This window comes from Myodes glareolus, chromosome 2 (assembly GCF_982192425.1).
Source record: "Myodes glareolus chromosome 2, mMyoGla1.1, whole genome shotgun sequence".
NCBI classification, from domain to species: Eukaryota; Metazoa; Chordata; class Mammalia; order Rodentia; family Cricetidae; genus Myodes; species Myodes glareolus.
This window is the reverse complement of record NC_142027.1, coordinates 74,376,811-74,394,980: the sequence shown is the minus strand read 5'-3', so window position 1 is coordinate 74,394,980 and position 18,170 is coordinate 74,376,811. Positions and strand designations below refer to the sequence as shown.

General features: G+C 42.6%; 1 protein-coding gene across 6 annotated transcripts in view; it reads left to right on the top strand.

The window, feature by feature from the left end:
• Positions 1-5,981: 5,981 nt before the first annotated feature.
• The window catches only part of Il1rap (interleukin 1 receptor accessory protein), a 139,159-nt gene continuing 126,970 nt past the window's right edge, over positions 5,982-18,170 (top strand). For 2 of the 6 annotated variants that reach the window (XR_015736680.1, XM_087901787.1), the window contains exons 1-2: positions 5,982-6,155; positions 7,454-7,537. Coding sequence is in view for 3 of the 6 variants with exons in the window: in XM_087901787.1 (XP_087757913.1) it covers positions 7,458-7,537 (80 nt within the window). In the remaining 3 variants the exon portion in view is untranslated. The remainder of the gene's footprint in view (positions 6,156-7,453; positions 7,538-18,170) is intronic. The other 4 variants (XR_015736681.1, XM_087901790.1, XM_087901799.1 and 1 more) reach the window with 3 other exon arrangements.

Sequence of the window (18,170 nt, the reverse complement as noted above, 5' to 3'; positions counted from 1 at the left end):
AAATATGCTGACACTTGTGAGTTAATATTTTACCTCTCAACATTATCTCAAGGCCTAGAAATATTCCTCTTGGATGTAATCATCTGGAAAGGAGCCTATCATTCTGTCTCTATGAGAGGGTAGAAATTGCTTCAAATAATCATAACCCACCTACTTACCTCACAGTGACCACCATTCTCTAGATTTTTAAACTGCATTTATTTACTTACTTACTTACTTATCTATTTATTTGTTTGTTTGTTTGTTCATTTATTTATTTATTTTGTGTATATATGAGTGAGTTCCCGTGTGCCATGGTCCATGTGTGAGGCTGGAGGACAGCCTGTTGTAGTCAGCCTTTTCTTCTGCTTGCAGGTCCTGGGGATTGAGTTTAGGTAATCAGGCTTGGCAGCAATTGCCTTTTTCACTGATTTGTCTCACCGGCCCCAAACACTGGCATCCTTTAATTATTCACTTCTCTGTGTCTTCTGAGCATCTGTTTTCCTGTCCTTCACTGTCCTTTAAAATGTCCAGTTTGCCTCTGGTCCACAGAGGAATGAGACTTACCCCTTTCTCCTTACTCTCAATGCTAACCACACGAAATCTGGCCCCTTGCCTTCACTAGTGTTCAGCAGGATTCATCTTTAACAACTTCATGCTGTTCCATTTGTGGGTTCCCAACCCATCCGCGGGCATACGAAAGGAATTTCAGAGAAGATGCCAACGTTCCTGTGGCCCTTTTTCAGGTCATCTGCAAGGGTCTGAGAAAGCTGAGGGATGAGGCTGAGGGAGCCTCCTGCTGTACAGGCCAGGTTCAATTCCTTCTCCACCTTCAATTCTGGCAGTCATGTGTCTGCGTTCAGAGAAATGTACACACATCTCTGAAAAGACGGGGCTGAATTTATAGAAACCTCAACCTCAATGTGCTGTCAGTCAGCCTTATGAATTTTTTACCCTTAGCTGACCCAAGCTGAGGGGAGTAGGTGGCTTTAATCAGGAACACAGGCAGCAAAGGGGGAGAGGCAGGAACTAAAGAGCATAGCATTGTCTTACTTCATCCAAGTAGAAAATGGTTGTAACACCGAGAGAAGACGGGAAGAACCAAGAGATACAAAAAGCAGGAACACAATAAATATGGGAAGTGACATGCCTGCCTTTTTCTTCTTGTCTATAGACCTTCCAAAGCCCCTTGGCTCAGACCTGTTCTTTACCTTCACCAGGAAGCACACAGTAACACGTCTACACATGATACTTTCTTCACCTTGACAGCAGCCCAAACTGATAGCTGCTGTTTACTTCTCCTCCTCCCTTGTCTTAGCATCCTACAACTGTGACACAGAGGAGGACAAGACATTCGTCACATAACAAACCTGGATCTTAGTTGAACTATAGAAGTTCTGGACTGGAGCCAGTCAGGTGGCTTAGGAAAGGTGCTTGTGTCATAGCATCGACATTCCCACACTCACTCACACACATACACACACACACACCCACCACACACTCACACACACACACATACACACACACATACACACACACACATACACACTCTCACACACAATCACACATACAATGAATAAATAAATATAATAACGTATTAGTAAAAAGAGAAAGTTTGGGGATTGTATCTATACTTCAGCTGAGGCTTATTAAATGATGGCTGTTTTTGCTTTTATGCCTATCTGCTAGGGAGGTCTCATATTGCCTGCCCTGCCCCACCACCCTCCGTAAAGCCTTCATTCCAGTGAGAAAGGTGCTCAAAGCCGAGAGAGATTCTAATGTGGCTAAGCTAGAGAATGAAGGCATTCCACGTGAGTGTAAGCTGACTGGTGCGGGAGGATGTGCGTGACAGAGATGCCATGAAGGAAAAGCATTCCAAGGAGATCAGAAGGAGCAAAGTCCTGAGGACGGGAGCCTGGCAATGTGCTTGAGTAGGCACAGGGGCCACACAGTGACAGATTTAAGAACTAGCGTGGTATTGGGCCACGTCAGGTTGGACAGGTTCCAGGAAGAACTCTGGAGGCCAGCCCAACGTGATGGCCAATTGCGCAGTCTTTGAGAGCTGAAGATGGTGTAGCCTATATTTCTCCAATAGTAGTGGAGATTGAACCTAGGGCCTCACGCACGCTATGCAAATAGTCTAACCCTTTCAGCTGGGCCCCAGCCTCATGCTCTTTCGTTACAAAAATAGTAACGGATTTACAAAGCATTTCTGATGTCAGTCGCGGTTCCGAGAGTTTCATTTGCATGAGGTGCTTACTTTTAAGTGTTATGCTGAACACGCTACCTTTCCCACATTTGCAGAGGATGGAAGTAAGACAAAAAAACAAGCAACGTGGTCATGTGTTACGGGATTCAGAATCGAATTCCGTCTTGCTACAGAAACTCTGTCCTTAATGAGTTCTGTTCTGAATATGTGAAGTTTGAGATATACATGAACTATCGAGAATGGATATGAGGGAGGCAGAACAGTATGTTTCGTCTGTGGTTTGGGCTGTAGATTTAAATTTGCAGGTCATTATCATATAGATATTTTAGAAAGCTTGTGTCTGGATAAGATGCCTGCAAGAGGGAATAAAATCATTCCATACACTGAACTGGACTGTCACTGCTTTGAGAGAGAGAGAGAGAGAGAGAGAGAGAGAGAGAGAGAGAGAGAGAGAGAGAGAGAGAGAGAGATCTAACAGAGCTGTGCAAAAAGTGGAGGATCCGGGACAGATAAAAACAGGGGCCAAACATGACTGAGGGTGAAAGATCAAGGGGTCAAATTTGTCCAATGCAGCAGCTTAAGTGGTCAAGCAAAATGAAAACTGATCATTGAAAATGGAGGTCATTAGAGATCTTTGATCATCCCTTATTAGTAATGCTACCCTAATTGATGAGGTTGAAAAGACTATATAACCCGAGGTCCCTTATAGCTTTGCTGAGGTAGTTAAAGATGCCTGAAGAGAGGAAGGTAGGGAGGAAGGAAGTAGTAGAAGAGGGAAATGGGGTGACTGTCCACAAATATCTCAGTTAACTACAAGATCTTCATCGTGCACCTCTTGCACGTCTAGCTCTATTAGGCACTGAGCAGCAATGAAATTGAATTTTCAGGCATTCATTCATTTGCTCAGGAAATGATTATTCATTGAGTATCCACTATGTGGTGAATAATTTGATTTTGTGTTTTTTATTTTTATTATTTTTTGAAAATGAACCATATATTTAAAGGGAAAAATGATGACTGTCTATATTTTTTTTTTCTGTTGCTGTGATAGGATAATACCCTGACAAAGCAACTTAAGAGACACAGGGTTGACACAGCTGGCAGTACCAGGTCACAGCCAATCATGTTAGTAGAGAGAGTGGCAGAAATCCGAAAGAACTGATTTCATTGAATCCACAGTCAAAAGCAGAGAGCATGGCCTGCCTAGGCTACCTCCCTCCTTTCCATGCAGGTCAGATCTCAGTGAGTGAAATCATCCCTCTTACACTGGGGTGAATCTTCACATCCCAGTTAACCTTGGCGCTGGCTTGCCCACAGGCCAACCAAATATCCACGATTTTTCATTAAGACTCACCTCCCAGGTTATTCTCCATTATGTGGGATTCCCCCATCAGAACTGAGCATCACAATGGTCACGTTCCATTCCCAAATCTACACTGCATTGTTTTCCACATCTTTTTTAATTGCTATTCATATGCCTCGTTAACTTTTGTTTCATCCTGTTATGTTCCCAGCCTTTCTCCAGACATATGTCCTTGATACAGTAATTGTGATAATAAATGCCTTATTATATGGATATATATAGCATTGGTTAACTAGTAGTTTTATTTCTACTATTTATGTAGGTTGAACTCATAATATGCTATGTTTATTGTTATCCTTTCTATCTCTGTGATGCTGTGTGCAGCTCTTCAATGTCCAGGATAATATCTGGACCCATTGTGAACTGCCGTAACTGACTGGCTTTTAGGTAGGTCAAGACATTTTGTGTGTGTGTGTGTGTGTGTGTGCAGGAGGGTGCTTAGGAAAGTCAGTGCTGGCTGCCTGATTTTTGCATCTTCCACTTGTTGACTTCTAGCATTGAGCAAATTTTCTTCATATCTTCAACATAGCATCCTATCTGTTGCTGTGAGGGTTAAGTGAATTAATATATCGGAAACCATTATAATTGATTTATGCTTTCTATTTTGTAGGTAATCAATAAAGTGCTTAATAATTGTACTACACTAAAAAAAGTTGGTTCCTGGAATATATTTAATGAATAAACCAAAGAGTTTTTATGCTTGTTTATTATCAATAATTTTTAAAATATTCTGCATTTTTTCCTCTTTGGATCAGTGACAATCCTGTGGGAATGTACTATGTGCCAGACAGCCAGACATAAATAATAATGGAATGGGTATACTTTTTTAGGTCAATATGTGACAGGTGACCATCTCTGTAACTTCTTTTAGAGAGTTATTACAGTCTGAATAAGGAATGTCCCTCATAGGTATGTGTATTGAACAACTGATCTGTTTTGGAAGATTCTGGAAACTGTAGGAGGTGAACTCTAGCTGGATGAGGGAATCCCATCCCACGCAGCATAGATGTGACACCTCTCTCTGGTCCCTTGCCAGCTTTTTTTCCTCTGCTTCCGGTAGTCTGTAAAGTGAACCGTCAGGCCCTTTCCCATACTCTTCCTACAGAGCAGCATCCAGAGGCACAAAACGGAGCCAAGGACTGCGCTAAATCTCTCAGACTGTGAGCTCAAGGAGGTCTTCCCATGACTTCAGCTGCTCTTTCAGGTGTTTTGGTCAGCTCAAAGTAAAGGTAACTAATACATGAATGACGCTCCGCTAGGTCAGGGATATTTCTGAGGTTTGAACAGCCAGTATCTTAGTAAGTCTGGTATTTCCTGGCTATCATTTTGTTCCCACTCACGCAGGCCCTTTCCTCTTACACCCCTTTTTTCATTGCTTAATTGCTCTATCGGGGACTCGATTTCTTAAACAAACAAATTAATAAGACAGTTTAGTAGCTTGGAAGTGGAGCAGACTTAAAGGAGGTGGCAAAGAGCAAGGTTTGTGGAAAGAGACAAGTGTGTTTGGCAGATTGCCTTAGTTGGGGGGATACTCTGTGATGGGAACAGGGTTTGAAGGGCCTTCCTTTCGGGGAGGCTCTTGAACAAGAAAATTGACTCAAGGAAGGCCATTATAAAGCTCCTTGGATGATTACATAAACTGCAGTGTAGATTGGAGATGGCAGCTGAAGCTTCTTTAAGGATCCAGAGTCGTGAGAATGAATGAATAGGAAATTGTTGTCTTCTGTAATCGATTATTTCACTCGCTCGCCTATATATTTATTTATTTTTTAATTCTAGCTTACTCGACCTGAATATCAGCTTTGTGCCTCTCACTGCACTAGCCGCTGGTTATGAACAGTGGACGATACTGATTAAGTCCTAAGGTCAGGATGGGCGCTCTCTTTCCAGTGACCGCCACTTCTAGCAGAGCAAGAGAGATCTCCTGACTGCGGACATCGCTCTGCTGTTTCTGGTTCCTGTTGCTCTATGAGCTCGGCACATGGTGAGCTCTCCAGGGTGCAGCCTGTATCGAAACACGGCCAGTAGTGTGTGACAGGTGAATGCACAGACGGAACAAGCCTTGCGGTAGTGTCGCTCTGGGCTGCAGGACCGCGATCTTGCAAGAAGCAAGCCGGTGCGCCTAGGTGTCCAGGGGGGCGCCGTACCTGCTCTGAGCTTTTGGCTGCGCGCCCGGCCAGCTGCAAGGCTAGCCCTTTCACACGCGCTCCGCCCCGGCACCGCTGGCCCACGCTGGGGCACTCAGCGCAGCCCGGCATCCGCCGGCGGGCGGGCCCCGTGCGACTCCTCCTCGCAGCAGGCGGGACTGGCCCGCGTGCCGCCCCCACCCCACCCTTGGGAAGCCTGGCTCACGGGCGGAGCGCTAGCCAACAAGGCGGGTGGAGCCTGTGGCCGGATCCCGGGGCCAATCGCGCGGTGGCGGGGGAGGAGCCCCAGAGGGGAAAAAGAAAGTGCGGCGGAAAGTAAGAGGCTTGTCGGGGGGACGGCTGCCAGGATCTGGGTCTCCTGGTCTCAGCTTGGACCCGGGATCGGAAAGAGACAGTGGCCGGCCACCCTGCACCCATCCCGTAGCTGTTGCGGAGCCCTCTCGGCTGGCCCAGGAAGGTGAGTCTCGCGTTGCAGGGAGGACTGGGTTGGAATGGCCAGCCACAGTAACTCGGGGTAGTAGGATTTTTATAGATAAGCTCCTACAACCCTTCTGTTCCACAGACGGGAAAACTGAGACACAGGGCTAGGAGAAGCTACGCTAACCCCTCTAACACCACTAGTTAGTGCGGCGGTCGGGATTCGAACTCAACAACCCAAAACCCTGTCTTCGGTATCGCAGTCGTGGAACAGCTGTCCGTGGCTGTGTGTGGGTTCTCAGCCCCTTTGAGAGATCGCTACACCAGCTTCCCAGCGCCAAGGGCTCTCTGGAGCGCGCTGTCAGCGTGAGGCGAGCAGGAGGCTGTGTCCCAGAACACCCACTCCATCACGTCGCTAGCAGCCCCAGCAGTGACAGCCTAGGGAGAGGCTGCCAGCAGCCTTGCTAGTGCCTTTCCTGACCTGCTTTTTTTTTTTTTTTCTTCCCGAGCAAGGCTGGTCTCTACCAAGGCGCCCATGAGTTAGGATAGAGCCAGGTGCTGGTCACCACTCTCCCAGCCTTGGAGGCAGCAGGAAAGATTCTCCCTGGGGGACACAGAATGCCCGTCCTTTTAGGAACAGCTGACTTCATGGAACCTGGAGGTGCCTTCTACCTCTAAGTCCTGATTGGGAATAAGGAAGCCGAGTTCAAGAGAAAACCATAACCATGAAAGCAAACTTCTGCTGCTTCCTTTAGTTCACCCCATCTCCTCCTTCCCTCAACACACTGACTGTGAGATTATGAATCAGGGCCCACGAGAAACCTTAAAATGCATTGCAGGGCAGATTCCTGGTTAGCAATGGCCTGAAAAGGTCCCTTTTCTGTCTGTGCCTGTGTTAGCTGTGTGAGCTTGGGCAGTTTAGCCCACCCTTCCCAGCCTATGTCAAGACGCCAGAGCACTCTCTGTGGTTCCTCGGGGTAGTTGGGAGGACGGAGAAGAACAAGTGACATGTTCCGAGTGGTATCTGGCCTGGCAACAATAAATATTGTAGGGTCTCGAGGGTCTTGAGAAATGTGATTTCCTACTACTTTGGAGTGACCTTTTTTTTTTAAACCTGTAAACAGAATGATATTTTTCCCTTTTAAAGTTTAAATATTGTTTTTTTCAAAAAAAATTGTGCATTTATTTGTATGTTCATTCATGTGCATGCATGCATGCATGGGTGTGCACTCGTGTGTGTATGTGTGTGTGTGTGTGTGTGTATTGTGTGTGCGTGTGTATGCATGTGTGGGAAGGTCAGAGGACAGCTCTCAGGAATCTGACCTCTCTTTACACCAGGTGAATGGAACTTGTTTGGGGGCAGGTGACCTTACCAGAGGGCCTCAATAGTTTGTTCCAGTGCTTTCTGAATTTTATCTCCAGGTAGGCTTGTTTGTAAAATTGGCGTTTGAGCAATGCAAATTTCCTCCTCCTTTTTAGATCAAGCCTCCAACTTGTGAAATGCCTTGGTAGGAGGCATCGCAGGTTGGCAAAGAGGGTCTTGTATTTCAAAAGGGACTAGAAAAAAAAAAAAAGACAGGAGGCAGAAGCTTGAAGTTGTAGCAATGTCCTAGATGATGCCAGGCCTTCGATTCCTGTTCTTACGTCTATCTCACGACTTCATACTCTTGAGCTAATATCAGCAAGCAACAGAATTTTTATATATTCTTCAATGACCCTGCAGTCCAGTCTTTTCGGGATACTGATTTGCTTTATTTAACACAAACACATACATATGCTCACACGAGCCTTCCTGTCTTCCTTGTCTTTTAAAATTAAGCAGCTTCCGTAGACACACCTACACTACTTGCATGATAATTGATTTTATTTTGATCCATACAATTATTTACTACCATCTACTGGCCGTGCTGCAAGTCCCTGAAATGAGCGGTTAGCATTTCTAAGGGGCTGCCTCCTTCCACAGTCCTCAGCAATTGCATGCAATATTGATGAACTTCAGGGAAGGAGCGGGATCCTGCGTGAGAGAAGCTGAGTGTTTGGTGTTGGTCCCTCCCACACCAGGCGCTGCCACAGGACAGGGTCACATCTGTTTGTCGACTCTCCCTTCTGCTTGTATTATGATGACTTGACCAGGATATGTCTGAATGTGTGTCTGAGAAGCCAGTGACTTGTAGGGAAGAGGGAACTGTTCAAAAGAAGGTTAAACAAAGGGATGGGTTTTCAAGACTTTGAAAGCAAATCCCTTTTGGTTCCAGGTTTTTGAAGAAAGCATGTTGAGTTTTATCTTTCCTGATACATATTATTCATTGTTGTTACACCCAAACACTCCTCTCTCTCTCTCTCTCTCTCTCTCTCTCTCTCTCTCTCTCTCTCTGTGTGTGTGTGTGTGTGTGTGTGTAACTTTAAAATTTCCAGGTGTTTTCCACACGTATTATTTTCCTCATTGCATGCGATGACCCTTGGAGGTGCTCATGGCCAGCATATTACTAGTGGGAGGGCCTATGTTGTGGCAAAAGCTATTTGATTTTAAATTCTGGGTCTGTCCTGTTTTAACTTTCAGAGCTTCTGTTTTATCCAGTTCTTAAATGTCTAAAAAATGCCTATGCTATGGTTTCCTGTGACGATGAAGTTCAATGGTTACCATCAGGTACTTGCAGTCGAGAACTGCTCATTAAATAGCCCCTCTCTTAGCTTATCTCCATTCGTTGGAAAGAAAATTAAAGTGAGACTTACAGGAATAAGAGGTTTCCAGGGATCACAGAGTTAGTGAATTTCGGCCCCCGAAATACAGTTCACGCTTCTGAGTTCTCCTTCAGTGTCTTTCAGGCCCCTTCCCATCACACCCTGCCACCTCTCCAGTAGAACCTGAGCAAGTTATTTTCCAGTCTGAGACTGACCTTATTTGGCTGGTGATTTCAGGTCACCAAGTGGTTATTTCTTTGCAAAGAAAAGAGCTCTTCAACGTGGCTCTGTAGAGTTTGTGGCTTTGATCTCCTGTAGAGTTCCCACTGATGTGTGCTAGGGCAGCATTCCATTCTCATGTATTTGAGGGGCTGCAACCTCAGACTCAAGGAAGAAAAGTACTGTCAAGACATAGAGATCAGGATTATGTCTGGCTGATCTGTCTGTTCTGGGTGGTTTCTTTCTCCTGCCTTCCTGTAATTGCTTGGTGATTGGTATGATAGCTAAGGATGAAACGCCACAAGTAGCCTAGCACTTCTAGATCTCTCACTGCTTTCATAGAGCGGAATAAAGAGAACAGGATGTTTAATGCTTAATCTTTATTGTCAACTTGATAGGATGTAGAATCACTACTTAGGTTTGTGAAACATCTCTCTCTCCCCCTCCATGTGTGTGTGTGTGTGTGTGTGTGTGTTTGTGTCCGTGTGGTTCCGTGTCTGTGTCCATTCCATGTGTGTCCATGTCCATGTGTGTCCATGTTCGTGTGTGTGTGTGTGTGTGTGTGTGTGTGTGTGTGTGTGAGAGAGAGAGAGAGAGAGAGAGAGAGAGAGAGAGAGAGAGAGAGAGAGAGGACATTCCCAGAAAGGATTAATTGTGATGTGGGAGACTCACCTTGAATACAGACAACATCCCATAGGATGGAGACTTAGAGAGAATAAAAGGGTAAAAGGAAGCCCTATGCAGAACAGTGGCTTTTCCTTTTGTGTGCATGTGTCTCCTGGTTAGCCATGATGTAAACAGAAATCCTCTCCCATAGCCTCTCACCCCACCAAAGTTTTGTAGCCATCCAAAGGAAAACAGTCCCATGATTGACCTGCATTTTCTCAACCAAAATCAACCCCTCCTCCATTGGGGAGTCTATGTTAGGTATGTTGGTGGTAACGGCAGAAAGTTAACCAACAAAGTATGCAGAAGCAGCATTTGGAGGGAACCGATGCTCAATACTCAGTATTATCACTAGCCATTGGTCTAGAGTTTCAGCCCTGTTTGTAGGAACTGATAGGTCCAGGTGCATAGAGAAGGATGGATGGAGTGGCTGAGGCCGTTTACCCATGGAGAGTCTTCCCGAATCAAGCCTATTTCCTTTGTAGCCTACAAGCAGCCTGGTTAATGCACTTCTAGAAGTGTTTGGCCAGTTGGGAGCCTGTGTCAGCCCTTGTCCCAGCGTAGGCGCTTAGCTTCATCTTCTCGGGTAGAGTTAGGAAGGCAAAGTATGACTGGAGGAAATCAGAGAAGGAGGCAGAGGGAAAGCTAAAAGATTACCTTCAGCACACACAGGGCTTCAGTTGTTGCTCAGCTTCATCAAGCCTTTGCTGGTGGCACAGATGTAGGATCTAGTGAGTCACTGTTGCCTTGACTATGAAATATTAAAGAGAGCCACCTACTGTGCTCTTTGCCCATTTTCAAAATTGTTCTGTAGGGGGAAAGGAAAAGAAAAACACCCAAGAACAAGAAGGTTGCAGAACACTTGGAGTTTGATACTTTGAAGCATGTATCCGGGTTAGCTGCTCATTGGTTTTTAATGTAGAATGTGTAATTTATTATGATGGAATGGTGGGCAGGCTTTATCAGCCGTGAGTTCTAGAGTCTGGCAAATACCTGAAGCAGGTGATTCTAAAGGGATGCTCTTCAAATTTTAAAGCTCCTTAGTAGCTCCTTAGAAACAGTGCCTCAGGAGTACCCCCTTCTCTGTTCACTGCCTTCCTTTCTTTTATTTGCTTGCTGTTTGTCTGCTTGTTTGCTAGTTTTTTTGAGAAAGAAACTCGTTAGTCCAGACCAGGCTCAAATTTGCCTTGTTGCCAAAAATGACATCGAACTTCTGATCCTCTTTCCTCTTACCACTCCCAGCATGTTTTTCATAGAAAGTATTCTATCAACACTAATTTTTCTGTTCATAATTTCTTCCATTTATCCATCTGATAAGTTACAGTCTTCATTATTTATCAGTTATCATTTATTGACCTCTACTGGGATTTATGATACTGTCCTCCCCATGCTGTCTCATCTAAGCCTTGGGATGATTCTGTGTATTCTCATTTGAGGACATGGAGGCTCCTGGAGGCTGAGAAGCACAGCTCATGCCATATAGTTTAAGCCGAGTAAATGCTGCTCAGATCCATTATTTCATTTCGTCTTAGAGCTAGCAAAAACTTAAACTTTCCTGTCTCTGGACCAGAGTTGAATACCAGCACTTAGACCTGTGAACCTTCCCATCTACACACAAGCACTATAATACTGCTATTTGTCCATTAGGGAACTAAAATGTGAGAGAACTGAGAAGACAGCCTCTAAGGTTATTCTGTCATGTCATAGTTGATGCTTTCTTTAGAATATGTTTTGCTCCCAAACTTTGTTTTTTCTTTAGCAAGTATCAAGCAGTGGAGCAAAGGAACTAAAGATAAAGTATCCTTGTTGTTTGATGCCCAAATATATTTTCCAACCAAAGAGAAAACAGCAAGAAAAATGAACATGTACAGGTAACCTTGCCATTTCATTTAGGCCAAAATAGCTATTATAACTATTACATCACTGTTTCAATCTATCTATCAATCATCCATTTGTCATCTTAACTACTTATCTTTTTCTGTCTATCATCATCTTTTTCAGGTGAAAGAACTGATGTAGAGAAACGTGATTTGTCCAAGCTTATGTAGCTCACACAGATTAGAACACTCTACAGCACAGGGTCTTTGGTCTACCTTATTGTATTTATTGGATATTGCACTGTGGTGTCTCTATGCCTTATTACTGCTATTATAAGTGCCTCTTATTGTGTCTTCAGCTGTGGTCTTGCTACCTTTGTTGTCTTCTTACCTTCTAAATCCTTTTCTAATTAATCCTAGTTCATGAACCCCACTTAAGTTCTTATACCTCCTATAAATATTTTCAAATTGAAAGCTATGGCTCTATTACTTGTGTCGTTGATTGTGTCTCTGGCTAACATTTAAGTCATTTTGACATGACTTATTCCACCCTGAGTCTAGCACAGTGTCTTGTACATATAGGAGACAAATTGAACAATTGATAGACTGCTAGATCAACAGGCCCATGATTAGTTTTCTTCTACTCTGTAGTGAAAATTCCTTATTTTAAGGGTTGCTTCTATAAACAAATTATTTTAATTTTGTGGTTATAAAATCAGACAGGTGATAAAGAATCAGATACCCTAAGAGGACTGTACATCACTAGCCCAGGGGTGGGAAAACGTAACACTTTTCTATCCTAATAATAAAGGCTGTTTTTCAGCAAACTGTGAAGGGTGTTCCTGAAGTGTACGCTTGCTTGGCCTGATCCCTGTGTCAAGTGTCACAAGTATATACCTGTGAGAGAAGGTTAGACGTTTCCGTGGAAGTGGGTAACTGTCATGAGCTTGGATCTTAGGATTCATAAAAGTAGTAAAGAATCCATAGATCCAGCTATTATTTGATGTAACTGGCCTCAGTTGAACCAAAGGATGGATAATCTTTTTGTTCTGGTTTCTATTCAGCGGGCATTTGTGGCTTCTTCCTGAGTGGCACATGCATCCTTATGGTTCCACTCACTTTCCAGCTTCCCAACCAATTCTAAAGTAAACAGAAAAGAGAAGGAGGCATTTTATAAATTCTGGTATCTGAAAACGTTCTTTTTATTGATAGTGCAATCCTTTAAACTGGTTCTTGTTAGAAGCTATTGAAACTTAAATTGTGTTTCTGTGCTATAGGTGGCTTTGACATCAGATGGCCTATGTGGAATTGACTTTGAGGAGCGTATTTGTTCTGTCTTTGTCTTATTTTCAGCATCATCTCTAAAATAGGATAATGAGGCCCATACCATCATCATATGTTTGGTAGGTGTTAGTCATATGCCATGACATTTGTTAAGAGCCTGGCACATGGGACATTGGCCTTTGTCTTTAACTGCAGTGATAATGATTTCCGTGCATGTTCATGTAGATAGTAGGATGGACAATAAAAGATGCCCCGTGTTCAAATACCAACAGTTTGGTTTATGTATTTTGTTTCAAAATTTAATATGTTTGCTTTTATATGAACGTAGATATAAAATTTTTACTCTGTAACAATGATAGCTCTGAGGTAATGGGATCAGATGTTGCCAATAAGTTTTACCCTAAGCCTCAAAGTCACTAAAGTGTACAGTAAGCAGTGGAGCTGAGACCTGGGTCATCTTGCTTTATAGCTCTTACTGCATGACCAAAATGTGTTCTGTCCATCCCACACCCATCCAGCCCACCAGCCTGGCATGGATTTCTTTGGTAGGCCTGCTATTTTAAGCTGATGAATAAGGGTATGGACAGGGCACTCTCTTAGGTAGCTGCTGTGTGTCCATGGCTACAGAGTAAGGTGTGGACGATGGTGTGCAAGGTGAAGGACAGAACTCCACTCTGTCCAAAGAGTCATATCATGGTCCATGAAACATCATGGTCACACACGCCTGGCAGGCTAATTGACCACAGTGAGAATCACAAAAACACAGGTCTATCAGAATACTTTTGTGTCCTGGGGCATATGGTTCCGCTTTGTTCTTCTGATTGCAGACTCTTCCATGCTCTGAAATCCAGGTTTGCAGATGGGGAAAGACAGTAGTCAGCCATACCTACATTTTCTCTTTGGACATAAAAATAGAACCCTAAAAATATAAAGCAAATGCTGTATCACTGTAATATTTGGCAAAATATTTAAAAATATAAAAAACAGTCCTTGGCTTCTGTTCTGATTCTGGAATCATGAGTGTACCTTTTTTTTTGAGCTTTTCAAAAATTGTCCATGGTAGAATCTTGCTTCTTATTAAGACAAAGAAGTTTATTCAAATGGTATAAATGGTTGAGACTTGAGCACACATTAAGCAACACTTCTCTGGAAAGTTTGATTTTAATTTTCTAATTTCAGAGTGTAATTGATACAGACAGCTGACAAAAAGTTAGAGGTGCTGGATTCAGTATTTAAATCTTAGATACTTCATGCTTAGCCTGTTTAGACTTAGTTCTTGTGATAGTTTGAATGTAATTGACTTCCATAATCTCATAGGGAGTGGCACACTTAGGATATGTGTTTGTTGGTGCGGGTGTGGCCGTGTTGGAAGAAATATGTTACTATGGGGGTGGGCTTTGAGGTTTCCTATGCTCAGGATACTGCCTAGTATCTCAGTTGACCTCCTGTTGCCTGATAGTGGACTGAACCTCTAAGACTATAAGGGAACCGCCTCAATTAAAGGTTTTCCTTACAAGTATTTCTGTGGTTATGGTGTCTCTTTACAGCAATAAAACCTAACTAAGACAGTTCTCTTACCTATAAATTTATAGTAAGCATATAGTAAGCTACACGTACCATCAAGGTGGTTGCATCAAATTTTCACACACCAATTAATTATTGTGTTTATTTAGTCTACTATTTATTTTTATTCCTCCCCCACTTGGAAGTAAAATGTATGTGATCAGGAACATTTTCTTACTATTACATCCTGGGAGGCTAGAAAAATGTTTAGAAAATGTTTCTCAATCATGACTCAATGATGAACAAGCAAGTGTATGAGTTGATAACTATGTATTATTTGTCCCCAAGAGGTAGAAAGAAATATATAGAATGAATAAGAAAACAAATTGTATGTGTGAATATATAATACTGAAATAATTTGATACACATATGCAACATATACATGCATATATGTATATGTATATATGTACTTGAATATAGGTAGAGGTGGTGAGGATTTTATTTAGAATCCTTAATTATTGCATGTATGCATATGTATCTATGTGTGTATATACACACATATTTATTCCTAAGTCTGTACATGAATTTTTATCTATCTATATCAGCTATGTCTATATTTGTGTGTGTATGTGTTTGTGTTTAGGTATAAGTCTGTGTAGCCATATCTTTTGAATTGTCTAAATCTACCTTTGCAAGCAGAGGCATCCAAGGACCTGTTGTTTGGTGGCAATAGTGTCAGTTTGGGATGAGACCAAAAAGTGAGATCGATCGATCGATCGATCTATCTATCTATCTATCTATCTATCTATCTATCTATCTATCTATCTATCTATCCATCCATCTATCCATCCATCCATCTATGTATCTATGTATCTATCTGTGTATCTATGTATGTATCTATCTATCTATCCATCCATCCATCTATCTATGTATCTATGTATCTATCTATCTATCTATCTATCTATCTATCTATCTATCTATCTATCTATCCATCCATCTATCCATCCATCCATCTATGTATCTATGTATCTATCTGTGTATCTATGTATCTATCTATCTATCTATCTATCCATCCATCCATCTATCTATGTATCTATGTATCTATCTATCTATCTATCTATCTATCTATCTATCTATCTATCTATCTATCTCTTTGGTAGACAAGTAGATGATTAAAAAGCAAGCAAAATAAGAGGTTTCAGATTAAGGGGAGGGAGGCTAGAATTCAAGTAACATCAAAAGGTGGACGTGGATGATTTTAAGTGCAGTAATCAGGGAAGTCTGTCTTTGAGAACATGAGTTAGGAATGAGGAAAAGGGCTGTGGAAGAGCCAGGGTAGACCTGGGGTCATTGCTGAGGTGAGGACTGGGATGGGAGAGGTGTGGAAACAACGTTTTGTGATAGTCAGGGTTGAGACTAGACCAGTCCTGCTGCCATAGAGAGGAGCTCGGGAAATGTGTAAAAAGTCTTACCGGGATGTCATGTCAAGGGAAGGGCAGGGTGGAAAGCAGAGAGTGCAGCCAGGCAGCTTATTCACCCGATGAGCAGATAAAGTGCCTGGCCTCAGAAGAGCTGCTGGGAGCAGATGGAAAGATAGTCTAGTTTCAGTCACGTCTCGTTCAAACCTCCAGCTCTCAAGGGAGCATCTTAAAGGAGAAGGAAATCAGGTAAAATGGTCAAAAGTGGATTCCTTTGGTTTTTCTCCAATGAATCTATCTCATTTCCAAATGCCTTAAGTGATGGAAAGAAATGTATGCATATTGCTCAATTCAATTCAGCTGGGAATTTTACAGTCCTGTGTAGGTGTTTTATGTAATCAGTTCCCCAAAACATTGGGGCTGGGATTAGTTCCTTGTTAATCTTTAACTACCACTTTCTGAACCCTGCTGTGCTAACGAGTGAGAACATTCAATTCCGCATAAGATGAGTCTCTTCACACTAGTTCCGGAAGTTTGAACGGCTCCTACTCTAACTAGCAGCAGCTTACAGACCGTTTCCTTGGGAAGCCTTATGGGCCTGGACATACACAGTCTTATTAATGCATCTTAATATGAGTTTCACATAGCTTGCAGTACAGGCCAGGTGCTGTTTCATGTGATTTATAAATATTCATTTTTTAAAAAAAACTCGAAATTACCCTAAGCGACAGGTACAGTTATAATCCACATTCTGCAGAGAAGGAAACGAAGATCCAAAGTCACAGACTTGGTGTCTGGTAGAGCTTGTGTTTGAACTCGAGCAAGCTTTACAATAATACCCTTTTGTACTTTGTAAGAGATGACCTTAATATTTATCCATCTCCGTCTGTCCCTCCTACTTCATGCTGCTTTATATAAGAGAAATAGCTCAATAACTGTATTTAATCAAGGAATCAATATGTGGCCTGTTCTTTGAGATTGCATCTCTCCATTAGCATTTAGTGATTAAAAACATGGGTTTTAGGCTGAGATAACCTGGGCAGGCAAATCATTTCAGCATCCTGGGATAGGTAAATTGTTTATGTCTCTAAGTGTGTCCTCACTGGTGTTCTTGGCTGTTTTGGAGATTAAATAAAATATACAAAAAATGTACATAGTATAATGCCTGGAATGCAATTAGTACTCAGTCAATTTATGGCATTTTTATTTATGTTTTTCAACTAAAATAACACACATATGCTTATGTACACAGGGAACTTTATAGTTGTGCTCGCTTTTATAGCTACCCTTCAAAATTTAGAGCCCCAAACTGCTCATAATCAGCAATGTTAATTTTCTTGCAGGGCCTATTCTGGTACCCTTACGCAGAGCAAAGCATATCTCGTGGGTTCTGAAAGGCCCTGTCGTTGGAAGACCAGCTAGACTCTGGCGTTTGCATGGGAGCAAAAGGTGCTTTGACTATAGGCATTGCATCCAGTCTTACCTATCCTTCTCCGGACTTATTCTGCCAAGCTGGAAAGGTATTATGTGTCCTAGCAATGCCTGCAGAGCCTTCTGAGTCATAAGAAAACAAACCACTGAAAGTCCAACACTTTCCTCCAAATAACACTTACGGAGGTCAGTTTATGGACTTGCAAAGGTGGATCCTGAGGTGGGCCCAGGGTCTTTGTGCTGAGAACTATGCCCAAGTAGTTGGACTTTGTATTCATGAACCTATTCAATGATTACTGCAAAGGTGTTTAATTTTAGTTGTAAACCTAACTTAGAAACAAAGAAAAAAATTGATAAATAATAAAAAAACATTCGCAATGACACATTGCCACGTTACCTCCGTGTGTGCATTACGGACTGTGGTGAGAAAAAATCTGGTATTTCTTACATTTGTTTTGCTTTATTTTTCTTAAAAACAAATTGTGCAGACTTGCAGCGCTGGGGGCCTACCCTGTAATGAAGAGATACTTGGCAGGGAAATGAGACAAAGCAAAGTTGCGAAGCTTTTCTCTACTTGGCAGTGTGTGTGTGCTTGAGAAGAAGCTAATGTAGCGAGCCAGCACTGTTTAGCTAGATGTATTTGTTTGCATCTTTGTTAGAAGCCGATATGGTGTTTATTTACGCTTAGATCATTTTGAGCTGCTGTCAGAGAATACCAAAAACTGGGTCATTGATGAAAAACAGATTTATTTCTGCTGGTTCGAGAGGGTAGGCAGTCCATGGTGGAGTGGCCACATCTGGAAAACCATCATGCAGACAGAAGAGGAAAGACAAGTATATCCGCACTTCAGAGAAAAGGGTGCTGGGCTTATCCTTCTGTCGGTGCACTCCCCGATAACAGATGAGTCCCCATCTCCCCAGCAGTATGGTATCAATGTGTTCAGGAGGGTAGAGAGAGCCCTCTGGGGTTCCTCACCAATTAAAAGGCACATTTTTCAACACTGTTACATGGGGAGTTAAATTTTGAACACTCCA